The 18,315-nt window shown below is 51.2% G+C and overlaps 4 protein-coding genes across 4 annotated transcripts; 2 read left to right on the plus strand and 2 right to left on the minus strand.

Annotated features, from left to right (window-relative positions):
* Window positions 1-4,434: 4,434 nt before the first annotated feature.
* Window positions 4,435-5,605, plus strand: EDB91DRAFT_1081896 (uncharacterized protein; the record flags this gene model as incomplete). The annotated part of the gene is made up of 6 exons (XM_041315435.1): window positions 4,435-4,476; window positions 4,537-4,589; window positions 4,639-4,801; window positions 4,940-5,197; window positions 5,305-5,324; window positions 5,383-5,605. 6 exons carry the CDS (start codon window positions 4,435-4,437, stop codon window positions 5,603-5,605), a joined length of 759 nt encoding a protein of 252 aa, XP_041177449.1.
* A 209-nt stretch (window positions 5,606-5,814) lies between these two features.
* On the minus strand, window positions 5,815-7,219 carry EDB91DRAFT_1131628 (uncharacterized protein). Its single transcript, XM_041318661.1, has 3 exons — window positions 7,046-7,219; window positions 6,298-7,001; window positions 5,815-6,250 (listed from the first exon to the last, which is right to left on the minus strand). The coding sequence occupies exons 1-3, from the start codon at window positions 7,208-7,210 to the stop codon at window positions 5,884-5,886; spliced, it is 1,236 nt and encodes a 411-aa protein (XP_041177450.1). The 5' UTR covers window positions 7,211-7,219; the 3' UTR covers window positions 5,815-5,883.
* Window positions 7,220-7,281: 62 nt separating this feature from the next.
* EDB91DRAFT_1328934 (chaperonin Cpn60/TCP-1 family) lies at window positions 7,282-9,341 on the plus strand (the record flags this gene model as incomplete). Its single annotated transcript, XM_041325298.1, has 8 exons — window positions 7,282-7,338; window positions 7,386-7,476; window positions 7,522-7,658; window positions 7,703-7,847; window positions 7,902-8,156; window positions 8,210-8,358; window positions 8,414-9,067; window positions 9,153-9,341. The coding sequence occupies 8 exons, from the start codon at window positions 7,282-7,284 to the stop codon at window positions 9,339-9,341; spliced, it is 1,677 nt and encodes a 558-aa protein (XP_041177451.1).
* A 457-nt stretch (window positions 9,342-9,798) lies between these two features.
* On the minus strand, window positions 9,799-16,876 carry EDB91DRAFT_1053018 (uncharacterized protein; the record flags this gene model as incomplete). Its single annotated transcript, XM_041313716.1, has 12 exons — window positions 9,799-9,951; window positions 10,014-10,167; window positions 10,238-10,343; window positions 10,400-10,525; window positions 10,573-10,629; window positions 10,680-10,814; window positions 10,864-11,669; window positions 11,719-12,377; window positions 12,427-12,900; window positions 12,954-13,785; window positions 13,837-16,434; window positions 16,638-16,876. The coding sequence occupies 12 exons, from the start codon at window positions 16,874-16,876 to the stop codon at window positions 9,799-9,801; spliced, it is 6,339 nt and encodes a 2,112-aa protein (XP_041177452.1).
* Between the last annotated feature and the right edge of the window lie 1,439 nt (window positions 16,877-18,315).

An 18,315-nucleotide genomic window follows, 5' to 3' on the forward strand; every position in this document is an offset into this window, starting at 1 on the left:
ATCCACAACCCCACATACGAGCGCGTTTCGAGTCCCGTGCGAAATAGCCTGCTTTACCAAGGCTACGGTGTCTCTGCGGTTTTGGTTTATGATCCAACACGCCGGCGCATATTCATATTTGCTCATACTGGCGATTAACTTTCAAGTCAGAGGGGACGGCAAAACATCAGCAACACCATTATTTTGATGCCTGGAAGCGTATGATCTGCCGGTACTAGAAAAAAACATAATTACTTCACATGGTACTGTAAACATTTGGACAATGTGAGAGTAAGACATCACAGTACTTGTGACGCGAATTGCACAAATCCGACAGCTGCAAACAAGTCACTAAGATAACCCAGGAGCTTGAAGAAGATGTTCCTATATACGCAGGTCAGGTTGCGAGTCTAAGAAACCACCGGAAACGCACCTTTGCAAGTTTCTGGCCATCCGATAAAATGAAAAGGCAAGACTGCAGATCCTTCAAACACCACTGTCTTTCGAACCAGGAGAGGAGACGTCGATTCCAGAAAGACATGAACGTGTGGGTGAGCGTCTCGTCCCATGGATTCGGAGCTCGCGAGAGATGAATAGCCCAGTGTTGGCATGCGTAACTGAGGGCGTCGGAGGCTGATCGACTTCGTGTGCGTGCTTCGTACGTGAAATTCGAAAAGGCTATTATAGCATGGATGACCTCCAGGTCTGGTGAAAAACGACCTTGTGGTAACGCAGAGGTGGAACAGTCCATATGCTTTAACGCCAGGAACGCCGGAAATATCAAGAAATCCGGCAAACTCCTGAACTGCTGGATGGCTTGAAAAATTGGCTGTGAAGGCAATTCTAGGAAAACTTTGTATTCTCTGATTGCTTCCAAGGTGCTCGAGAAGTCTTCCATAGTCACCCAGACAGTCGTCAACCGCCATGCTTGACCATGTGGGGTCTGCAGCCAGTCCCTCCCGCCCTGGGTCTGCAGCCAATCTCTGCCGCTCTGGGTCTGCAGCCAATCTCTCCCGCCCTGGGTCTGCAGCCAGTATCTCCCGCTCAGAGTCTGCAACCAGTCTCTCTCACCTTCGGACTTCAGCCAGTTTCGCCCGCCTTCGGTCGGCAGCCAGTCGCTCCCGCCCTGGGTCTGCAGCCAGTTCTTCCCGTCCGGACTCTGCAGCCAGTCACTCCCACTCTCGTTCTGCAGCCATTGTCTCCCACTCCAGAACTGCAGCCAGTCTCTGCCGCCCCGGGTCTGCAGCCAGTCTCGTGAGCCCAGGGTCTGCAGCCACTCCATCCCTCCCATGGTCTGCAGCCAGGTTTTGCCATCCGGACTCTGCAAGTACTCCTCATCCGCAGTCGGCAACGAGGATGACTGAACGGGTGGCATCAAGCATGACAAAGAGAGCGGAGGTTGTAAAACGGGTGTCAGTGCCGGAGGGGCTACTGGTGGTGGAATGGAGGGTATCAATGGCAGACGGGATGGCGGCATTTGCGGCCACCGTCGCCAGGACCGGAACTCCAGCCAGCCTCGAGCTTTCTTTATGCACAGCCAACGTTGTCCACCTGGGGTCTGCAGCCAGTCAGTCGCACCTGAAGTCCGCAGCCAGTCGGACCCAGCCGAGGTCTGCAGCCAGTCCGTCCCACCCAGGGTCTGTAGCCAGCTTGTCCCACCCGGGGTCTGTAGCCATTCTGCCCCGTCCGGAGTCTGCAGCCATTCTCCCCTGTGCAGCCAGTCCGTTCCACCCGGGGTCCGTAGCCAGTCCGTTCCACCCAGGGTCCGCAGCCAGTCCGTCCCACCCAGGGTCTCCAGCCATTCTCCCCCGTCCGAGGTCTGCAGCCAGTGGTTCCCGGCCGAGTTCGCCAGCCATGTATCCCCACGGGGAGTCTGCAGCCAGCCTTCCCCGCCCTCAATCTCCAGCCAGGCACGCCACAGGGTCTCTAGCTCGGTAAACCCATACACGGTGATCATCCAGTCTTTCCCGGCCGAGGAACCCAACCATTTGACCCCCTGCACTGTCTGCAGCCAGTCTCTCCCACCCTCAGTCTGCAGCCAACCGCGCCCGACGCAGGTCTGCAGCCAGTTTTCCCCGCGGCAGGTGTGCAGCCAGGATCGCCCGCCCGAGGTCTTCAGCCAGTCTTGCCCGCCCTGTATCTCCAGCCAATCTTCCACTCCTTCAGTCTGTAGCCAGGCATAACCATCTGGGGTTTCTAACCAGAACTGTAACTCTGGACTGCGATTCCCCCGGAGCCATAGCAGAGTTATAAGCACTTGCATTGGCTCCGGCGGTTCGACTGTGAAGGATAATGATTGTGTTAAATTCTGGGGGTCGTGGGATTCCATAGCTTGGCTGTGCTTCGTCAATCCTGAGAGCGCATACAGGAGGGCCGTGCTTTCGGGAATCTCACGGATCATCAAGCGGAGAGAGGAGAGAGCGAGTAGAGAATGAGGTGATGTGATGTTTTTTACTTGACGGAGGTTGCAGTTGGAGCGGTGGGAAACGTAGTCACGAACGGAAGAGTGATAGATATTCACGGGGAGACTGCTGTCGCTAGGAACATCGACGATAGACCGTAGCTGCACCAGCACTCTTTCGACATCCCTTCCCTGACTAGGGCCAAGAAGTTTCGATATTTGTGACATCGGCAGAGGGTCTGCAAGGGCAGAAACTACAGACAAGTGCAAGTATGCCAACGAAGGGTCGACGCACGTGGAGAGGATACGGTCGTATAACTTATACACTTCCGTTCCTGGTAGCAGTTCGCTCGTTAGCTCGAGCATGAGCTGAAGTCGATCTCGGGGATCATGATTTCGATCATCGATGAACATCATCATCGTGGACGCAACGATAAAACGTCTGCCCGCTCGGCTCGCCAATCGCGCAAATTGATCCTCCGATGGCTGTGGGAAATCAGGATCGCGACTTTCTAAGTCTCTGAACGAATGCTGCAAGAAGATATAAATGTCATGGTCGACATCTGCGCCGTCTAATGAGATAGTAGCAGTAACACTTTCTCCAGAAGTCTTCGCTGGGATCTCGCACACCAGCATATGCATCTCTTCTCTCTGCATAGCTTTACGGATATGCTCTTCCGAGCGACTCGTGAGCAGAATGTGGGTGACGGGCAGATCAGGTTCACGAAGAGCTTCGCCAAGGAGGGAGATGAGATCGGCGAGCTCGCCTTCGGAGGTGGATTCATCGAGGGACTCAGATTCGAGTGATTCGGGTGTACATTCATCAAGGGCATCAATAACAAACGCCAAAGGTGGACACCCACGCAGTCTGAATCGAAGCCTCCGGAGAGGTCGGAGAAACAACGCCTCCATTTGGTCGCGAAGAGACTTGTCGGGGTCTAGAAGTGCGGGATTCTCCAGGATAGCGCTGTTCACCTCCTCCCGGACGCTGGGGAAATTGCTCGCGAGCTGGTAGGCAAGCGTCACAAAGAAATGACCAGTCGTGCGGCGTTTGGTGTGCTTGCGCGAGAAAAAGAATGTTCCTCCGAGTCGCTTTTCCTTGCTCCCTTCTGTCACTTTCAGACATCTCATCCTTTCAGCTGCGGTGAATGCAACGGCAGATTTTCCGACGCTCGCCGTTCCATGCAGCCAAATGATTCGACTCTTCTCTTTGTTGTCTAATAACTCGTAGATATAGTTGAGAAGGACAACCCGAGTCCCTTCCAAACATTTCGGATGGGGTTGGCGTTCACGAGAGTCATGTTCAGCGCCCTTCACAGCGACCTGTGACAACTTCTCCCAAGATCCTTCAGACATATCCAAGAACTGTTTGATGGGATCGAATAACGAAAGAAGAGATAAAAGACGGATATACTGACATTCACTCCTTAAGAGAGGTTGATGGTAAATCGTGACACAGAATGTGGGATGGAATCAAGATGGAATGGAACGACTCCGAGAAAACCTAGTCGTATACGATGGTGCGGTCAGAAATCAGAGGAACGACGGTGACTTAGCGACTTACGAGGATACTGCTCCAAGGATGAAAGGCTAAGCTGTCACTAGGAACTTTTGAGGGCGGGTTTGGGGCGGGTACTGAAGTTGAAAGATGATGTTCTGGAATAGTTGTGCCCGTTATCGTTGAGTCTAATGGATGGGGTCCCAGTGCTGTAAAATCAGGTTGCTGTAGGGCACAAGGCTGCACAATGCAGTGCGACCTCACTACCCAACGCTTGCGGCAACACAGCCCCACGCTTAGACTCAGGAATCGAGAGACATGAGTTACTGACACAAGGCATTGCGAGTCTGCGACAGCTTCAAGTTGTTAGTTGCAAAATCGAGTGCAGGACGTATGTGACACCCGCCGTGGAACACCCGGGCCCGATATTACATCCACAGACTTGCATCCAGGCTTGAATATTTGAATTATGTTCAAGGAGCGATAACTATCAGTATATGTTATGCGGTGCTGAGTTCTGACGAACTCTTCTGTTATTCAACGTCCAGACTCCACCATGACTCCACACCCAATTCCCAATGTTGCCGAGGAGTATCAGGTTACTTGAACCTGACATCGAAATTTTAACATGATTTTATACATATGACCCTAAAAGTAGAAAGCCTTGATCGAGATCCCCCTGCTAAATCAGAATGCCAGTTGCGTTCACAAGTATCTGAGAGACGGCCTAGTTTACGTTCACATTTGAAACTTTCTTCAGCCATAAGCGTGTGCTCTCATTGGTGGAGAGGTACTTAGGCGACGCTAGGCGCTCGGCTACATATAGGCTTCTGTTGAAAAATGTGAACGGGGTATGGGTTTGGAAGAGAGTAAGAGAGCACGAACCCCTACGTGAGCAGCGAGCGACTAATGTTCGAACAAATGTGAGTCAACAAAGAGAGGTATCGAATCAGCGAAAACCTCGAGTCAGCTGCCATACGTGTACTAGTCAGAATATATCACTCCACGAAACACGAGGTATAACTCACGAGATATCATATCGTACACTTTCAATAATGTAGCAGGAGGCGCCGCCGTGGCGTACTTGGCATTCCTGGATGCACACGATAGAGCACTTGAAGGGATCTAGTCGCTTGAAGCTATGTCCACGTTCTGGAGCTCACAACGAACCAACAGTGAAAACCTTAAGAGCGGCATCCTCAACGGGGCTCAAACGCGCAGAGTTTCTCGATCGCATCATCGGCGTCGATACCATTTGCACGCTACAGAGGCTCAACGCCGAGATGGCAAAATTGATAGTGGACACTGCCGAATCTCGCGTACGTCAAGACCTCGCCACAGTAAAATAAAATAAAAAGAGCCTTGATCGAGATTCCGCTGCCAAATCAGACCGTCAATAGCTCTGCAAACGGCACCCACGTCATAGACTTCTGATCTAGTCGACAGGTAAAGCCCTCATCACAAGGTCAGACGTTGCTCGAAAAATGGTGCATCTTCATAACAGCACACAACGCACCCCCATGAAGCAGTCCTATGCACGCCGCCACAGTCAGAACAGCAAGTTAGGCTCAGGCAAGCTCAGGCTCAGGCGGCAAGCTCAGGCTCAGGCGGCAAGCTCAGGAGGACCGGCACCTTCCTTTGAGCATCCTGAGAGTATAAAAACCGCCTGGATGTGGCGGAGACATGAGTATGGGTTTGGGAGAGTGAGAGGACGAACGGATATATGAGCGGCGGGCGACTTTAAGTGATGTCACGAACAAATGTGAGCAAATAAAGCGAGGTGTCGAGTGCCTTGGTACGTCTGCGCTCGAGTCAGCTACCGAAACACAAAGTGGAACTCACGATATACCATGCGCTACACTTTTAATAAGGAGCTGTAGCGGTGCGCGGTGCTGCGAGCGTGCTTGGTATTCCCACCTAGATGGTTCTGGTAGAATGTGGTATCCAAGCAATAATATTATTATTCCTAAACCAATATACAAAAATCCATGTCCATCACCAACACTCACCCACTACTACTCGGGGTATCCACCTCCGCATTATCACACCCAGTCTTCTCATCACCCACCTTCTCCCACTCCTTCAAGGCACCCTCGAAACTCTCCCACACCGCCTGTCCAAGATGCACGCCCCCCAACTCGCCATCGTCCGGCACCTCAGCATCCGCAGTGGCAGGACTCGGTATCCGCAGGTTAACAACCGCACATTCGCGATAGAGCGCGCCTGCTTTGAGTACTTCCTCTGGGTTATCTGTGCCTTGACGAGCGGTGCTTTTGAAAGGCGTTGGGAGGAATAGAACGTGGAGTATGCTTTGGACTGCTGATGCTGTTGATTTTGTGAGGAGGCGGAGGAGGGGTTGAAGAAGGATGTATCTGAGGAAACGTCAGTATCAATGTATGCGAGTTAAAAGAGGACTCACAGAACGAAGCCGAATGTAGATTGATCCCTTCCCCGGACTGCACTCAATAGCGGCGCAATGGTATCAGACCTAGTAAGCCCGGGACACACGGACACAGCTACGATGTTTGATTTCTGCACCTTGTCGCTGACGACGTGGATGGTAGCGTCGTCTGTCTTTGGTATCTGTCCGCCTGATGGGAGAGCATCGAGGATGCGCTGGAGGTGGCGGGTGAAAACGACCATTTGAAGAGACCGCCAGCCTTCTTGGTGGAATAGTGAGGATGGTTTGGATGTGGGAGAGTAAGAGGGAGCTGCTGCTGCGTAGAAAGGATTGACGACGTTTATGATGCGTATGTCGCGATCTGTGGGTGCGACGAGGAGGACTGGGAGGAGGAGAGTAAGGATTAGGAATGATGCTAGTGAACCGTCTTGTCTCTGCTTTGCTAGATCCTGACTATGTATGATTGAACCTAGGTGTTGATACTCGTGTGCAAATATGATTGCATCCAATCTTGTCTCTTTGAAACGAGAGCAGAATGAACGGATGGAAGAAGGTGAACTGAGGTCGCATTGATCTGCGAATATGTGTTCGTTCTTGGTCGTCGATCGTAAGAGGTTGATGAGAATTTCTACTTGAGGGACATTCGGAGAGAGTGCAATGATATGTGCGCCTCTTTCAGCAAGGTTTTGTATGATAGTTAAGCCAAGGGGAGTGAATCCTCCCTGATCAAGTCAATAAAGAGAATCTATGTGAGACGAGTACATACAGTGACGAGGACAACCTTGGCATGCATTTCCCGTTCCCTGTTCGTAGTTCTCCCTTGTGCAAACGCCCTAACCACCACGATGACAAGGATAGAAACGATAGCGTGCACATAATATTCAGACGGAAGCAAGACATTCACCGAAGCTGCAAGTACTTTGAGGACCATGATCAAGAAGGCGGAGTCTAAAAAAGTAAAGTAGAAACGCGTCTGGAATAGATCGCAGCTCATCATACACCATGTCGCTCAAAGTACCAAAAGCTAGCAACATCCAATTATTCAAAGACGGATACAAGGTACTCTCCATCATCCAGATCTAACTTCCCCTTGACGTCCCCCCTAGCATCTCCAAGGAATCGAAGATGCAGTCTTACGAAATATTCAAGCCGTCAATGAATTATCAGATCTAGTACGCACGAGCTTTGGTCCAAACGGTACGCGTCTTCCTCTTACACAGCGTATAAACTCACTCTTTCTAGGCCGGAATAAACTCATCATCAATCACCTCGGCCGATTATTCGTAACTTCCGATGCAGCTACCATCATCAGAGAAGTCGAAGTAGTTCATCCAGCTGCAAAGCTCCTCGTCATGGCCTCACAAGCCCAAGAATCAGAAGTACGCCTCCCAATTCCACCCCTACACTTGCTGACCCGACCCAGATGGGTGACAGCACAAACATGGTCATCATCCTCGCAGGCGAACTCCTCAAGAAATCAGAAAACCTCCTCGTAATGGGTCTCCACCCAAGCGAAGTGATCAAAGGTTACGAACTAGCTTGCATTAAAGCACTCGCAGAACTTGAAAGCGAGTCCCCCTCCCCATCCAACTGATGTTCTTATGACGAGCCGTGACAAGCAGATCTATCAACATCAAACCTCCCATCTCCATTCACCCACGAATCCCTCATCGTAGCTCTCAAACCCGCAATCGCATCAAAGCAATACGGCTACGAAGACGTCCTTTCATCACTCGTCGCAGAAGCCGCTCTAGCCGTAATGCCCAAGAACCCAAAAAACTTCAACGTCGACAACGTCCGCGTCGTAAAAATAATGGGTGGAAGCCTCTCGGGTAGTAAAGTAGTCCAAGGCATGGTATTCGGTCGCGAACCAGAAGGTAACCCCATCCCATCTTAGTCCTCGATCTCGACACTCACAAACAAACGTCAGGCATCATCAAAAAAGTCACCCACGCCAAAGTAGCCATCTTCACAAGCGCACTCGACGTCCCCCAAACAGAAACAAAAGGAACAGTCCTCCTCAAAAGTGCAGATGAGATGCTCAACTTTACTCGTGGAGAGGAGCAACACCTTGAAAAGGTCCCTTTCCCCTCCCCAGATCTACTAACACAGCCACTCACCCACTATCGCACAGATATTCAAAGAAATAGCAGACTCGGGCATCAAAATCATAATCGCAGGCTCCTCAATTGGCGATCTCGCACTCCACTACCTCAACCGCTTCAACATAGCAGTCTTAAAAGTCCTCTCCAAATTCGACCTCAGGCGCCTTTCCCGCGTAGTAAACGCAACACCCCTAGCCCGCCTCGGCGCACCCACACCCGAAGAAACCGGCTACGTCGATATCTTCGAAACAACAGAAATAGGCGGGGATAGAGTCACCGTCCTACGTCAGCTTTCACAGGGGGATGAGGGGTATACAGGGGAAACGGAAAAGACGCGCACGGCTACTATCGTGCTTAGAGGCGCTACTGCTAACCACCTCGATGATCTCGAACGCGCCATCGACGACGGTGTCAACGTCATCAAATCGCTCATCAAAGACCCGCGACTCGTGCCTGGAGCAGGTGCTACAGAACTGGAGCTTGGAAAACGCGTAGAGGCGTATGGAAGTGGAATGAGAGGCTTGGCGCAACATGCTGTGAAGCGGTATGCAACAGCGCTAGAAGTCATCCCTAGAACGCTGGCTGAGAACGCGTTGGGAGGTGCGGAGGGGAATGAGGTGCTTAGTCGGTTGTGGGCGAAGCATGAATTGAAAGGAGGGGAAGCTTGGGGCGTTGATGTAGAGGTGCGTTTCCCCCCTCTTTTCTATCCCACTCTGCGTTCCCCCCTTTTCTTTCTTTGCTATTGAGACTCTCGCTCATTATATACAGGCTGAAGAAGACGGCACGCTCCTAGCAACAGAACACAAAATCCTCGACTCACTAGCAGCTAAACAATGGGCTCTCAAACTCGCTACAGAAGCAGCCGTTTCCGTCCTCAGCGTCGATAGCATCATCATGAGCAAACCAGCTGGTGGCCCTAAAGTTCCTCAACAAGCGAGTAATTGGGATGAGGATTAGTTCACGCTGGGACGAAGATGAGTTTACGCTGGAAATGAAGATGAGCTCGAACTGTGATGAAGACGAGTTCAAATCGGGATGAAGATTAGGAGGGTGCTACGACCCTATGGAGCATCAAACTGAGATGAATATTAGAACGAGAGTGCTACGTGCTACAGAGCAATTGTGTAGACTGCTTTACTCTAATTTTGTGCAGAACGAGTAATGAAATGAATGAAGCCAAAATGAACGAAAGAATGAGGATGAGCAGGGTGTGGTGTGGTGTGGTGTATGGTACTGTACAATGTCCATGATAGATCCTATAGCCAAGGCCCAAGTATACGGAGGTGAAATGAGGTGACCACGAACAGGGAATACGGAATACGGAATGCATGCAACAGCTATGAACACAACACAGAAAACGAGTCCGGGGGTTAGGTGTGGTGTGGTAGTGCGAATGAATACAAAGCGTCCATGTCTATGACTCATCGCCGCCATTAACACTGACGCTGACACTGACAGAAGAATCGATCTCCTCCTCTTCTTCATTTTCTTCAAGAATAGGCTCTTCAATCTCATCTTCTTCTACATCGTGGTCAGCTTCAAGCTCGTCGTCAAAGATTACATGGAACTACATCAAACCCATCAGTATCAGTACCGTTGCAATATAAACTTCGAACAGAACCGACGTACATGAGTGATCAAAGCCTTCACAAGTTTATGCGTATGTCCCATATTCGCCAAAATCAGCGCAAAGTCATTCTGAGGCGCGCGCAGAAGGTTGGGGCTGAACACGATAGCTAGTGCTTCGGCTGTCATCTGATTGTGTTCTTCGTAATCTGTTACTCTGCAGCGCCGTCAATATCAATAAGACATGATGCGCTATGACGCTTTGGGGAGAAAGAAAGAACACGAACCTATCGAGGTGTTCAGCGACCCTTTTCAAGAGATCGAAATTCGCTTGGGGGAGTCCGTGTACTACGCTTCGGATGCAGGAGAGTCGGGAGGTAAGGTTTTCGAGCTCTGCGAGGACATCATCAGCGTCAAAAAAAGGCATTAATTGAGGGGACGGATCTTACTCATCGCCTCGATGATATTGAAATAAGACGAGGAAGGGAAGACAGGCTCAGGGAGTAACCTGAACCACGACTTGACCAAGTCGCACACGGCATGGATATCGGCATCGGGGGTGATCGGTGACTCGCCTAGGAACAGTCAACTACGTGAGGCACATTCCAGATGAAACCCTTACCTCTGTTGAAAGCGTCGCGGAGAGTATTGACTTCGGAAGTAGCCCCAGCAATACGATCTGTAAAGCAAATCAAACCTCTGCAGGCGTGAATGATGCCGGAAACATACAAATCCCAACTTCATCAAGCCCACGAAACTCGACTTCAGACAAGCAAGTCTGCATAACCGATGGTATCGAGCCGATCTCAGGTTGCACCCCACCAGCTTCACGCTCCAGAAGAAAGTCCAATTCCACTCCAAACACTAAAAATCCCATAAGACACGCCACCACAGAGAACACAAAATACCTTACCAGCTCTAGGATCTCTCGAAGCAGTAGTAGCAGATGGATGATGATCATGGATATGGTCCGCAAGTTGCGGCTTTGGTGAATTGCCAAGATACGTCAAGCGGCGTTTAGCAGCAAGTCTCGCAACGCGATTGATTTGCTCGATCCATCGTACCATCTCTTGCTTAGAAATAGCCTGGAGTAAATAATGTCCGCCGTCTTCTGTGTCCAGCTGGAATGTGAATGATCTCTCGTTATTGATAAATTGGGCAACACGAGCGTCAACGACTGAAAGAACCAAAGAAGGTTTACCACTTGGCAAGAAGTCCAATTCAGTGGGAGATCGCTTCAATGCCGTAGCGTGCATGCTATCGGTGAATGCGCTGGAGATAGGTCTCATCAGTTGGAAGAAGGCGGAGGAGTAGCTTTTCTTCATCCGGTGTTGCTTCTGAACCTGGGTCATCGGCTTTCGTGACCGCATCGCCTTGTTAATTTGATCATCTCTCCGCTCATTGCGCAATTGTTCTTGCTTTTTGTCTTTGCTGAGCCGGTCGTGGAGATACTTGTCTCGTTTGTACTTCTCTTGCTGCACCGCCACGAGCCTCTGGAACGGGCGAACGGTCTTCTTGACAGATGCCGAACCAGTGCCTTGAGCTTGGAGCGCCTCCCGCTGTGCCTCGTCTTTGATACTCCGGTGGTCGAGTACGATCAAGTTCATCTCTCTCTCGATGTTGTTCAACCGTTCGAAATCTTTGCGATCGACTTCTTCGCGCGGACGGTTCCTCTTCGAGGCGAGTGACGGGGTATTCAAAATGAGATTGCAAAGATGTCTATGAACCATATCAGCATACCGTATCTCATAGCCCATCATTACCTCACCTGCGCTTATCCAAATTTATGATACACTGATCGTTGTCGCCCGCTGTAGTGACCACGTTCGGTATGCTCACCAACTCAAGTATACGTTCCAGAATCCAACTAATATCAAGAGCAAGAGGTTCTCCATACGACTTTCTGGGTACAGCTGGTCTTGAGAGAAGCGCTGCGAGGCTGTCGCACTGAACATTCCGGATATTCGCAATATTTTGCCATGGGCGATGATGCATACGGCTCTCAGAACTGATAATAGCCGAACTTAGGACGGCCTCGACGAAAGACCGGACGCAAGAACGGTCCCCACACCCGGATGAAGAACCAGAGTTCATGCTCCTAAGACGGGCGATCTCGATGGCTCGAAGGAAAAGGTCCATCCTTGTCTGCCGTACTCGGATCCCCAGTTTCGGCGCGACGAGCTTGGAAATCGTCCATTTCCGAAGAATAGTAAAGGCACGGATACAGCTGCGGATGCTAGGCGGTAGGAGACGGTAGATTGTATCCTGAGAAAGCTCGGATATCAGCGTGGATGGCTGAACCTCCGTTAAGTGGGAATACAGGGACTGTATGTCGATGTCATCTGTCGATGGCACTTCCCGAGTTGAAAACCAACCGGTACGATCTGCACTTTGTACCTCTAATAGATCAGCGGTGATGAAAAGATCCTGAAATGGAATGAGCGCCCATATGGAAGTTAGTGAGGGGAAGACCAACCTCCTCGCTGATATTACTGAACGCGGCGGAAACCATGGCGTTCAAATTCTCGACGAGCTCCTCGGCACTGATTTCATTGAGGTCCGGTGGTTGGTTACCAAAGGATCGTGTCCGAGGCGTCGAGTTCAAAGGTCGGGCATTACCCAAGAAAATAGACGGAGGTCGTTGGCTGTGTGCTGCGAACGCCGTGAGAGTTGTCTGACGAGTGTTGTTAAGAGCATCCCAAGCTTGGCCAAAGTCGTTGTCATCCGCGGTCGAAGCATCAAAAGAAGAGCGATCCAACGGACTTTCCAGAAAAGACCGCACTGCTTCAAATAGCTGAACGTCATCGAGACAGTCCTGGGCGCCTCCTCCAGATGTTATCCAGTCCTTCATTGTATCTAGGACTTCTGAACGGAAGTGTATCACGTGGAGAGAACTGTTTGAGGAGGGCTGGCTGGAGGGCCGACTACCTAAAAAGCGTTTACGAAGTAGCTATAAAATGTATGAATTAGGCCAACTCGAACACGGAAATAAGACTCCCATACCTCAAAGAATACGATAGGCGTCACAAAACTCCGGAATACGTGCCACCATACTCGCGCAAACTCAACCCGATCGACGACAAGGTCCCTGGTTTTGCCGTCCCTTAAAGACGTCTCACCATTATCATCAGCCACAGCTACTGATACGCCCTGAAGGCCATGCACAAGGACATTAACAAGGCGGTCCAAGGTCCCAGCTTGAACGATGACCCGAATGGGCCTCTCCGACGACACCTCTGTCACCATAGCGTTCGGTCGAGAAGAAATAGAAGGCAGCGAGCTTCGGCGTGCAACGCTGCTCTTCCGCTCGAGACCCTGAGACGATCCAGGCTTTACACGGATGGACGGCGAACGCGTCATAGGTTTGTCAGCATTGCACGCCTCCACAGAACTCGGAGGTCTGGACGGCGCACGAGAAGCGGGTCGGGATGAGGACAATGGATCCAAGTCGCTGCGAGCAACGAGGAGAAGCTCGCCGTCATACACAGGAATGGCAGTCTCCCGAATGTCGACATCGCCGATGTTGAACAACTTATCCTTACTGGACGAGGCATCCATCCTACTACGAGAAGCCGGAGTCAGCGCAACATCAAGTCCGCGGAGACGCTGAAGCTCGTCAACACTAAGCTTCGTCGGTCCGCTCTCCAATCGACCGCGCCAAATCTGTGCGCGATCAATGAGCGAGACGGTTGGCAGCGGATCCACGAACAACAGGGGCGTAAGGGGATGACAAAGCGTATGCGGCGTGGACATGGAATGCGACCAGAAAAACGGCTCGAACAAGCCTTTCCGCCTCGGTTCGGCAGCTAACGAGAGGGCCATGAATTGATCCACCCTGTTCCCAAATCAACATTTTCTAGCCCGAGATGGTAAGCGTTCAACGTACCGTTGGAACTTGGACGCCAATATCGAGTTCTGGTTAACTTTCTCCTCCACGAAATCTTGCCAAAAGTCGAGGAGCTTTTCAACGTCGTGAGGAAGATCATCCCTTGAAGTCTTTCTAGGGCACAACGAAAGTTTCGTCCGAAGGCCCTCAAACAAGTCCCTGGTCTGCAAAAGAGGCTTTGCCGCCCATACTTCATCTGTCCTTTCTTCTCTAGCCTGATCGAGGAGATGCTTGGCTCGATCCCTAATCTCTCCACCCCAAGGGGTCAAGACAGGCTCATTGATAAGCGCGACCTGCCCATCACCCCCAGGGTAGATCCACGACTCTACAACCATGATACTCTGACGATCCGCTCGCCTCCACGCTTTGCCAAGCCGGGCAATAGGACGCGAACACAGTGCAGTAGAGATAGCCATCCACGAGCACTCATCGCCTGCAACACGACAAAGCTCTCCAATCCTCGCCCACATGGAGATTACTTCAGAACGCGAATGCGTGCGTGATGATGCAGTGCGCTCCAACCCAGAGTTGCTCGACGAATCTGCACCTAAAATCTGCATGAGAAGCAGCCTCGTGAGCCAGTGGGGTCGGTCGTCGCTTCCAAACAGTGCTGCTGACGGCGACGAACCGGCTGGTGCACCAGCACCTGAATCAGGGGAAGCGTCAGGATCGCTATCTGCTTTCAAGATATGATCTGCCGTGAGGTTATCAGGAAGCTGTTGGAGGATGCGTCGATGGAAGACCCTCAAACTATGGGCAACGGCAGTGGGGTCAAGGAGAGAGAGCACCTCGCGGGTGAAGCCGTCTTGCGCTAGCAAGGCCCATACACGCTGCTTAGACTCGACAAATGGATGTTTTGAGCGCTGTTGTTGTGGGGGGAGAGGCTTGGCAGGTGATGCAGAAACTTGCAATCCTGAACCCAATGCTTCCATAAGAGATGCCAGCTTGGCATCGTCGCCTGGACGAGGGGAGAATGTGCCTAGGTTTGGAGAGAACGTACATCCGGTCATCGAGGGCGTGCCCATGCCGGGGTTTGGGGAGGGCGCAAAAACGGCTTGTGTAGAGGTGGATTTGGGCATTCCGGAGGCATACCCTTCGTTCCAAGAAAAAGTGGGTATCGTTTCCTTTCGCCAAGTATCCCAGGCAGGCTCGTCAGCAGGCGCACCATGGTACCGGAGATACTCCCCGGCCATCCATGAGACGCACGAGCGCTCAAAATTCTGTGTTTTCTCTTCGGCGCCACTCACGAGGTTGTCGCATAGACGAGTGAACTCGTTCTCAAATGTCTCTCGCCCTACAAGGATGGGCAAGCAGAGCAACACAGCAGAACAGAAGTCTTTCCACTCCGGTCGGCGAGGCTCGTCTGTGAAAGTACTTTGCTCTTCGTCCTCAGGCTGGAGGAAGGTCGTGGCGAAGACAGCTTCATGTATGAGAGCCTCGAAGGTCCCCTTCTCGATGCCATCGTCACCGCGAGCTAGGTCAGGATGGGTCCTTCGACCCCAATATGCACGCTTCTTCCTCCCTCCTGTACCGTCATCTCTACCCCTACCAATCCTTATATCATCCAGGGTATCGGCTTCACCATCCACTTCGCCCTCTTGGAGGGCAGGGACGATCTCAGTAGGAAAGAGTTCCTTGATGGCAGCGCTACGGTCATGGGGTGCTTTATAGAAGTATAACTTCGACCCTTTGAGTTCTGCCTTGAACGCCTTCCATCCCTTGGACAGCGTCAGATTCGTAGCAGTGCTGTACGGCCGATAATGCGCGTAGATCGATGGCGCGGCGTCTCCCATACGGTTGATGAAACCAGAGTTATAAATGATCTGCGACGTACGACGCGAGTCGAGACTGTCGTCGTTGCCATCAGGTTTGAGCATTGAGGGCGCGAGTAGTGGGGAGGACGAAGACGTTGTGTTTTGGCCACTGACGGAAGTTGGGGTGGGCGTTGGATGTTTGTTGGAAGAAGGACTCGTAAGACTGAAAGGAAAGACACCACGCGTGCCACTGGGGCCACTCCGATCATTATCTTTCTCCTTTGTTGATTCGGCATCTCGCTCGGAACCAGAACCCTTTCTTTTGGGGCTTGTTGGAGAAAACCCGAGCTTGGATGCGGATAGCTTGGAAGGTAATCGGGGTGCAAATGACGTGTTGCGGACATGAACAGGAGATGCTTCCTCTGATGCAGGGGGAAAGAACGCGTCCGAAGTGGGTGAGGAGACAGAGATAGAGATACCGGGATCAGGGGAGGAGAGCTCGCCCTCAGGAGGGGAAGACGAAAGAGGGATATTGGTCACAATGGTTGGGAAAATGTGCTTCGCGGGACTTCCAGGACCAGAATTAGGGGAAGCTGGATGCAAGGTCGCGCTGCTGTTACTTCTATTCCTGTACTCTTGCACTCTGTGCTGAAAAGAGACATCTGCAGAGGTATACGAGGATGTCGAGAAGCTTCCAAGATCATCTGCAGATTTTGACCAAGTTCTACGGGATATCTCGCGAAGATCACCGAGCCCTCCATTGGTATCAGGAGAGGAGGGTTGTGAAGTGGGAAAAGGTCGTTGTAAATCGAAGGACTTCTTAGAAGGGAGATCTAGAACCGACCTAAGAAGCACAGCGAGTGATCAGTACATGCATTACGACGCACACGACCGATTTTGATACGAAGAATACGCCGCAAGCACGCGAACACGTATCAATTCAAAACATGCCATAAGAGACAGGGTAGCAAGCGGTGACCTTCACCCGAAAAGCGGTATAGTCGAGGAAAGGGTCGATCAAAGGCAGGCTGAAAAACGAATACTCACTTGCTGGCATCGCTGATACGGGTTTCCGATTGAGATTGAAAAGATTGAAAAATTGGGCGTGGGTCTGTTGGGCGGGATATCTTCGGCTTGCGTACGGCCACAGAGCTCGTGCTACTTCGAGGTTCACTTGCGCACGACGCCAAGCGTGGATCAGATGGTTTTCGGAACCATCTAGAAGGCTTGGAGAGCAGATTGGCAAACCCGGAGGGGGAATTGGAGCGTGCTTGAGGAAATTGCATGTAGGCAGAAGAGGTTGGGGTGGAAGTAGGGTGCATCGAAGCATCCTGCGGGCTCAGAGAATTGAGAGAGGATGCACCTCGTCGAGGTGGCATTTCTTTAGCTAGACAATTAAAAAACGAGCGATGGCGGTCTTGGACGACTGAAATGTACAATGAAGATGATAATCTAGGGCGTTCTGTCAAATGGTTTCAGATAGTCAGACGGTCAGTACGAGGTCACTGTTGAATACGACGAGCAACGTACCTGCTGGTCGCTGTCCTGGCCAACCTCATGCAAAGTTCATGAAGCGTGAAAGTATTAGTCGAAGAGAGGATGGAATAGGAAACGGGCAAAACGGACATAAGTACTTCAAGCTGTCAATCTGCACAAACTGGGAAAATGTGTCTAAGGCGGCGTCGTGTTCATCTTGATCCTGAACTCAACCCTTGATTTCGCAAACTCTAGTACTAATATACTTATCCGTTTCCACGTACGATGGCATATTCTACGACCAGTGAGTACCTGTAAGTACTACCGGTGACTCTTTCTGACTTCCTGCAACGATTAACAGACGAATGTTCGACGAATGCATGGCAATAAATCAAAATCGACTAAGATACTCCGGAACGCCCACTGATTAACCCCAAGCTCGATCGGGAAGGAACCGCATGGCACCGCGTCGTAATTTCGAAAAGTCTCGAATGAGTCTCGATTCGAGTCGAGGATGTAACGGAATGTTGATCAATGGTCGTCGTCGACCCGGCATCGTGATATGATCCTGGGTGCGGATGTACTAACGGTATTTCTCCGGGTAAACTAGCCAACGAGTTGGGACGTACTTTGCAGTTATTTGCAAAAGCGTCTTGGGCAAGTTCCACGTCCCATTATTGGCCCAAAATTAACCGAGCTCCCACTTCAACCAAGCTTTATACCTGCTGTCAATTATTTTCTCGGCCCTTTCCGGCGTTTTAAGCATCCCCAATCAACTCAAAATCAACCATGGGCCGTCCGTGGCATCCACTGGGCATCCGCTGGATCTAGAGATATCAGAAGCCATCAGAAGTTGGAGATACGTGCCATTTATGCAGTCGGTGTCACTCGGTATCGCATCCGCCGGCATGACGCAAGTCTGGGGTCGATCCTCGTACTTCGCTGCTATCCAACATTAATGTGTCCAACCACGAGGGAAAAATTAAAGCCTTCAGAAGGCCATGTGCCCAGAAGATACTGCAGGGAAGTTCATTTAGATGGAAGCACTGGATGCAACTGCACCGCAAATGATTCTTCGAGGAGCGCATCTCGTAAATCATGATGTTAATTCAGCTGGAATAACCACGCTTTCAATCTTGACCGAAGTTATGACAGGACTTCACTTACATATATCAGTGCGCTACTGTCAAAATAACCCTTGGCTTGGGAGTTTCATGTTCAGCCGCGGTAAAGGAGTGCGACACTAGCT

This window comes from Suillus paluster (genome assembly GCF_016628075.1).
Source record: "Suillus paluster strain FC165 chromosome Unknown EDB91scaffold_24, whole genome shotgun sequence".
In the NCBI taxonomy this organism is placed as follows: domain Eukaryota; kingdom Fungi; phylum Basidiomycota; class Agaricomycetes; order Boletales; family Suillaceae; genus Suillus; species Suillus paluster.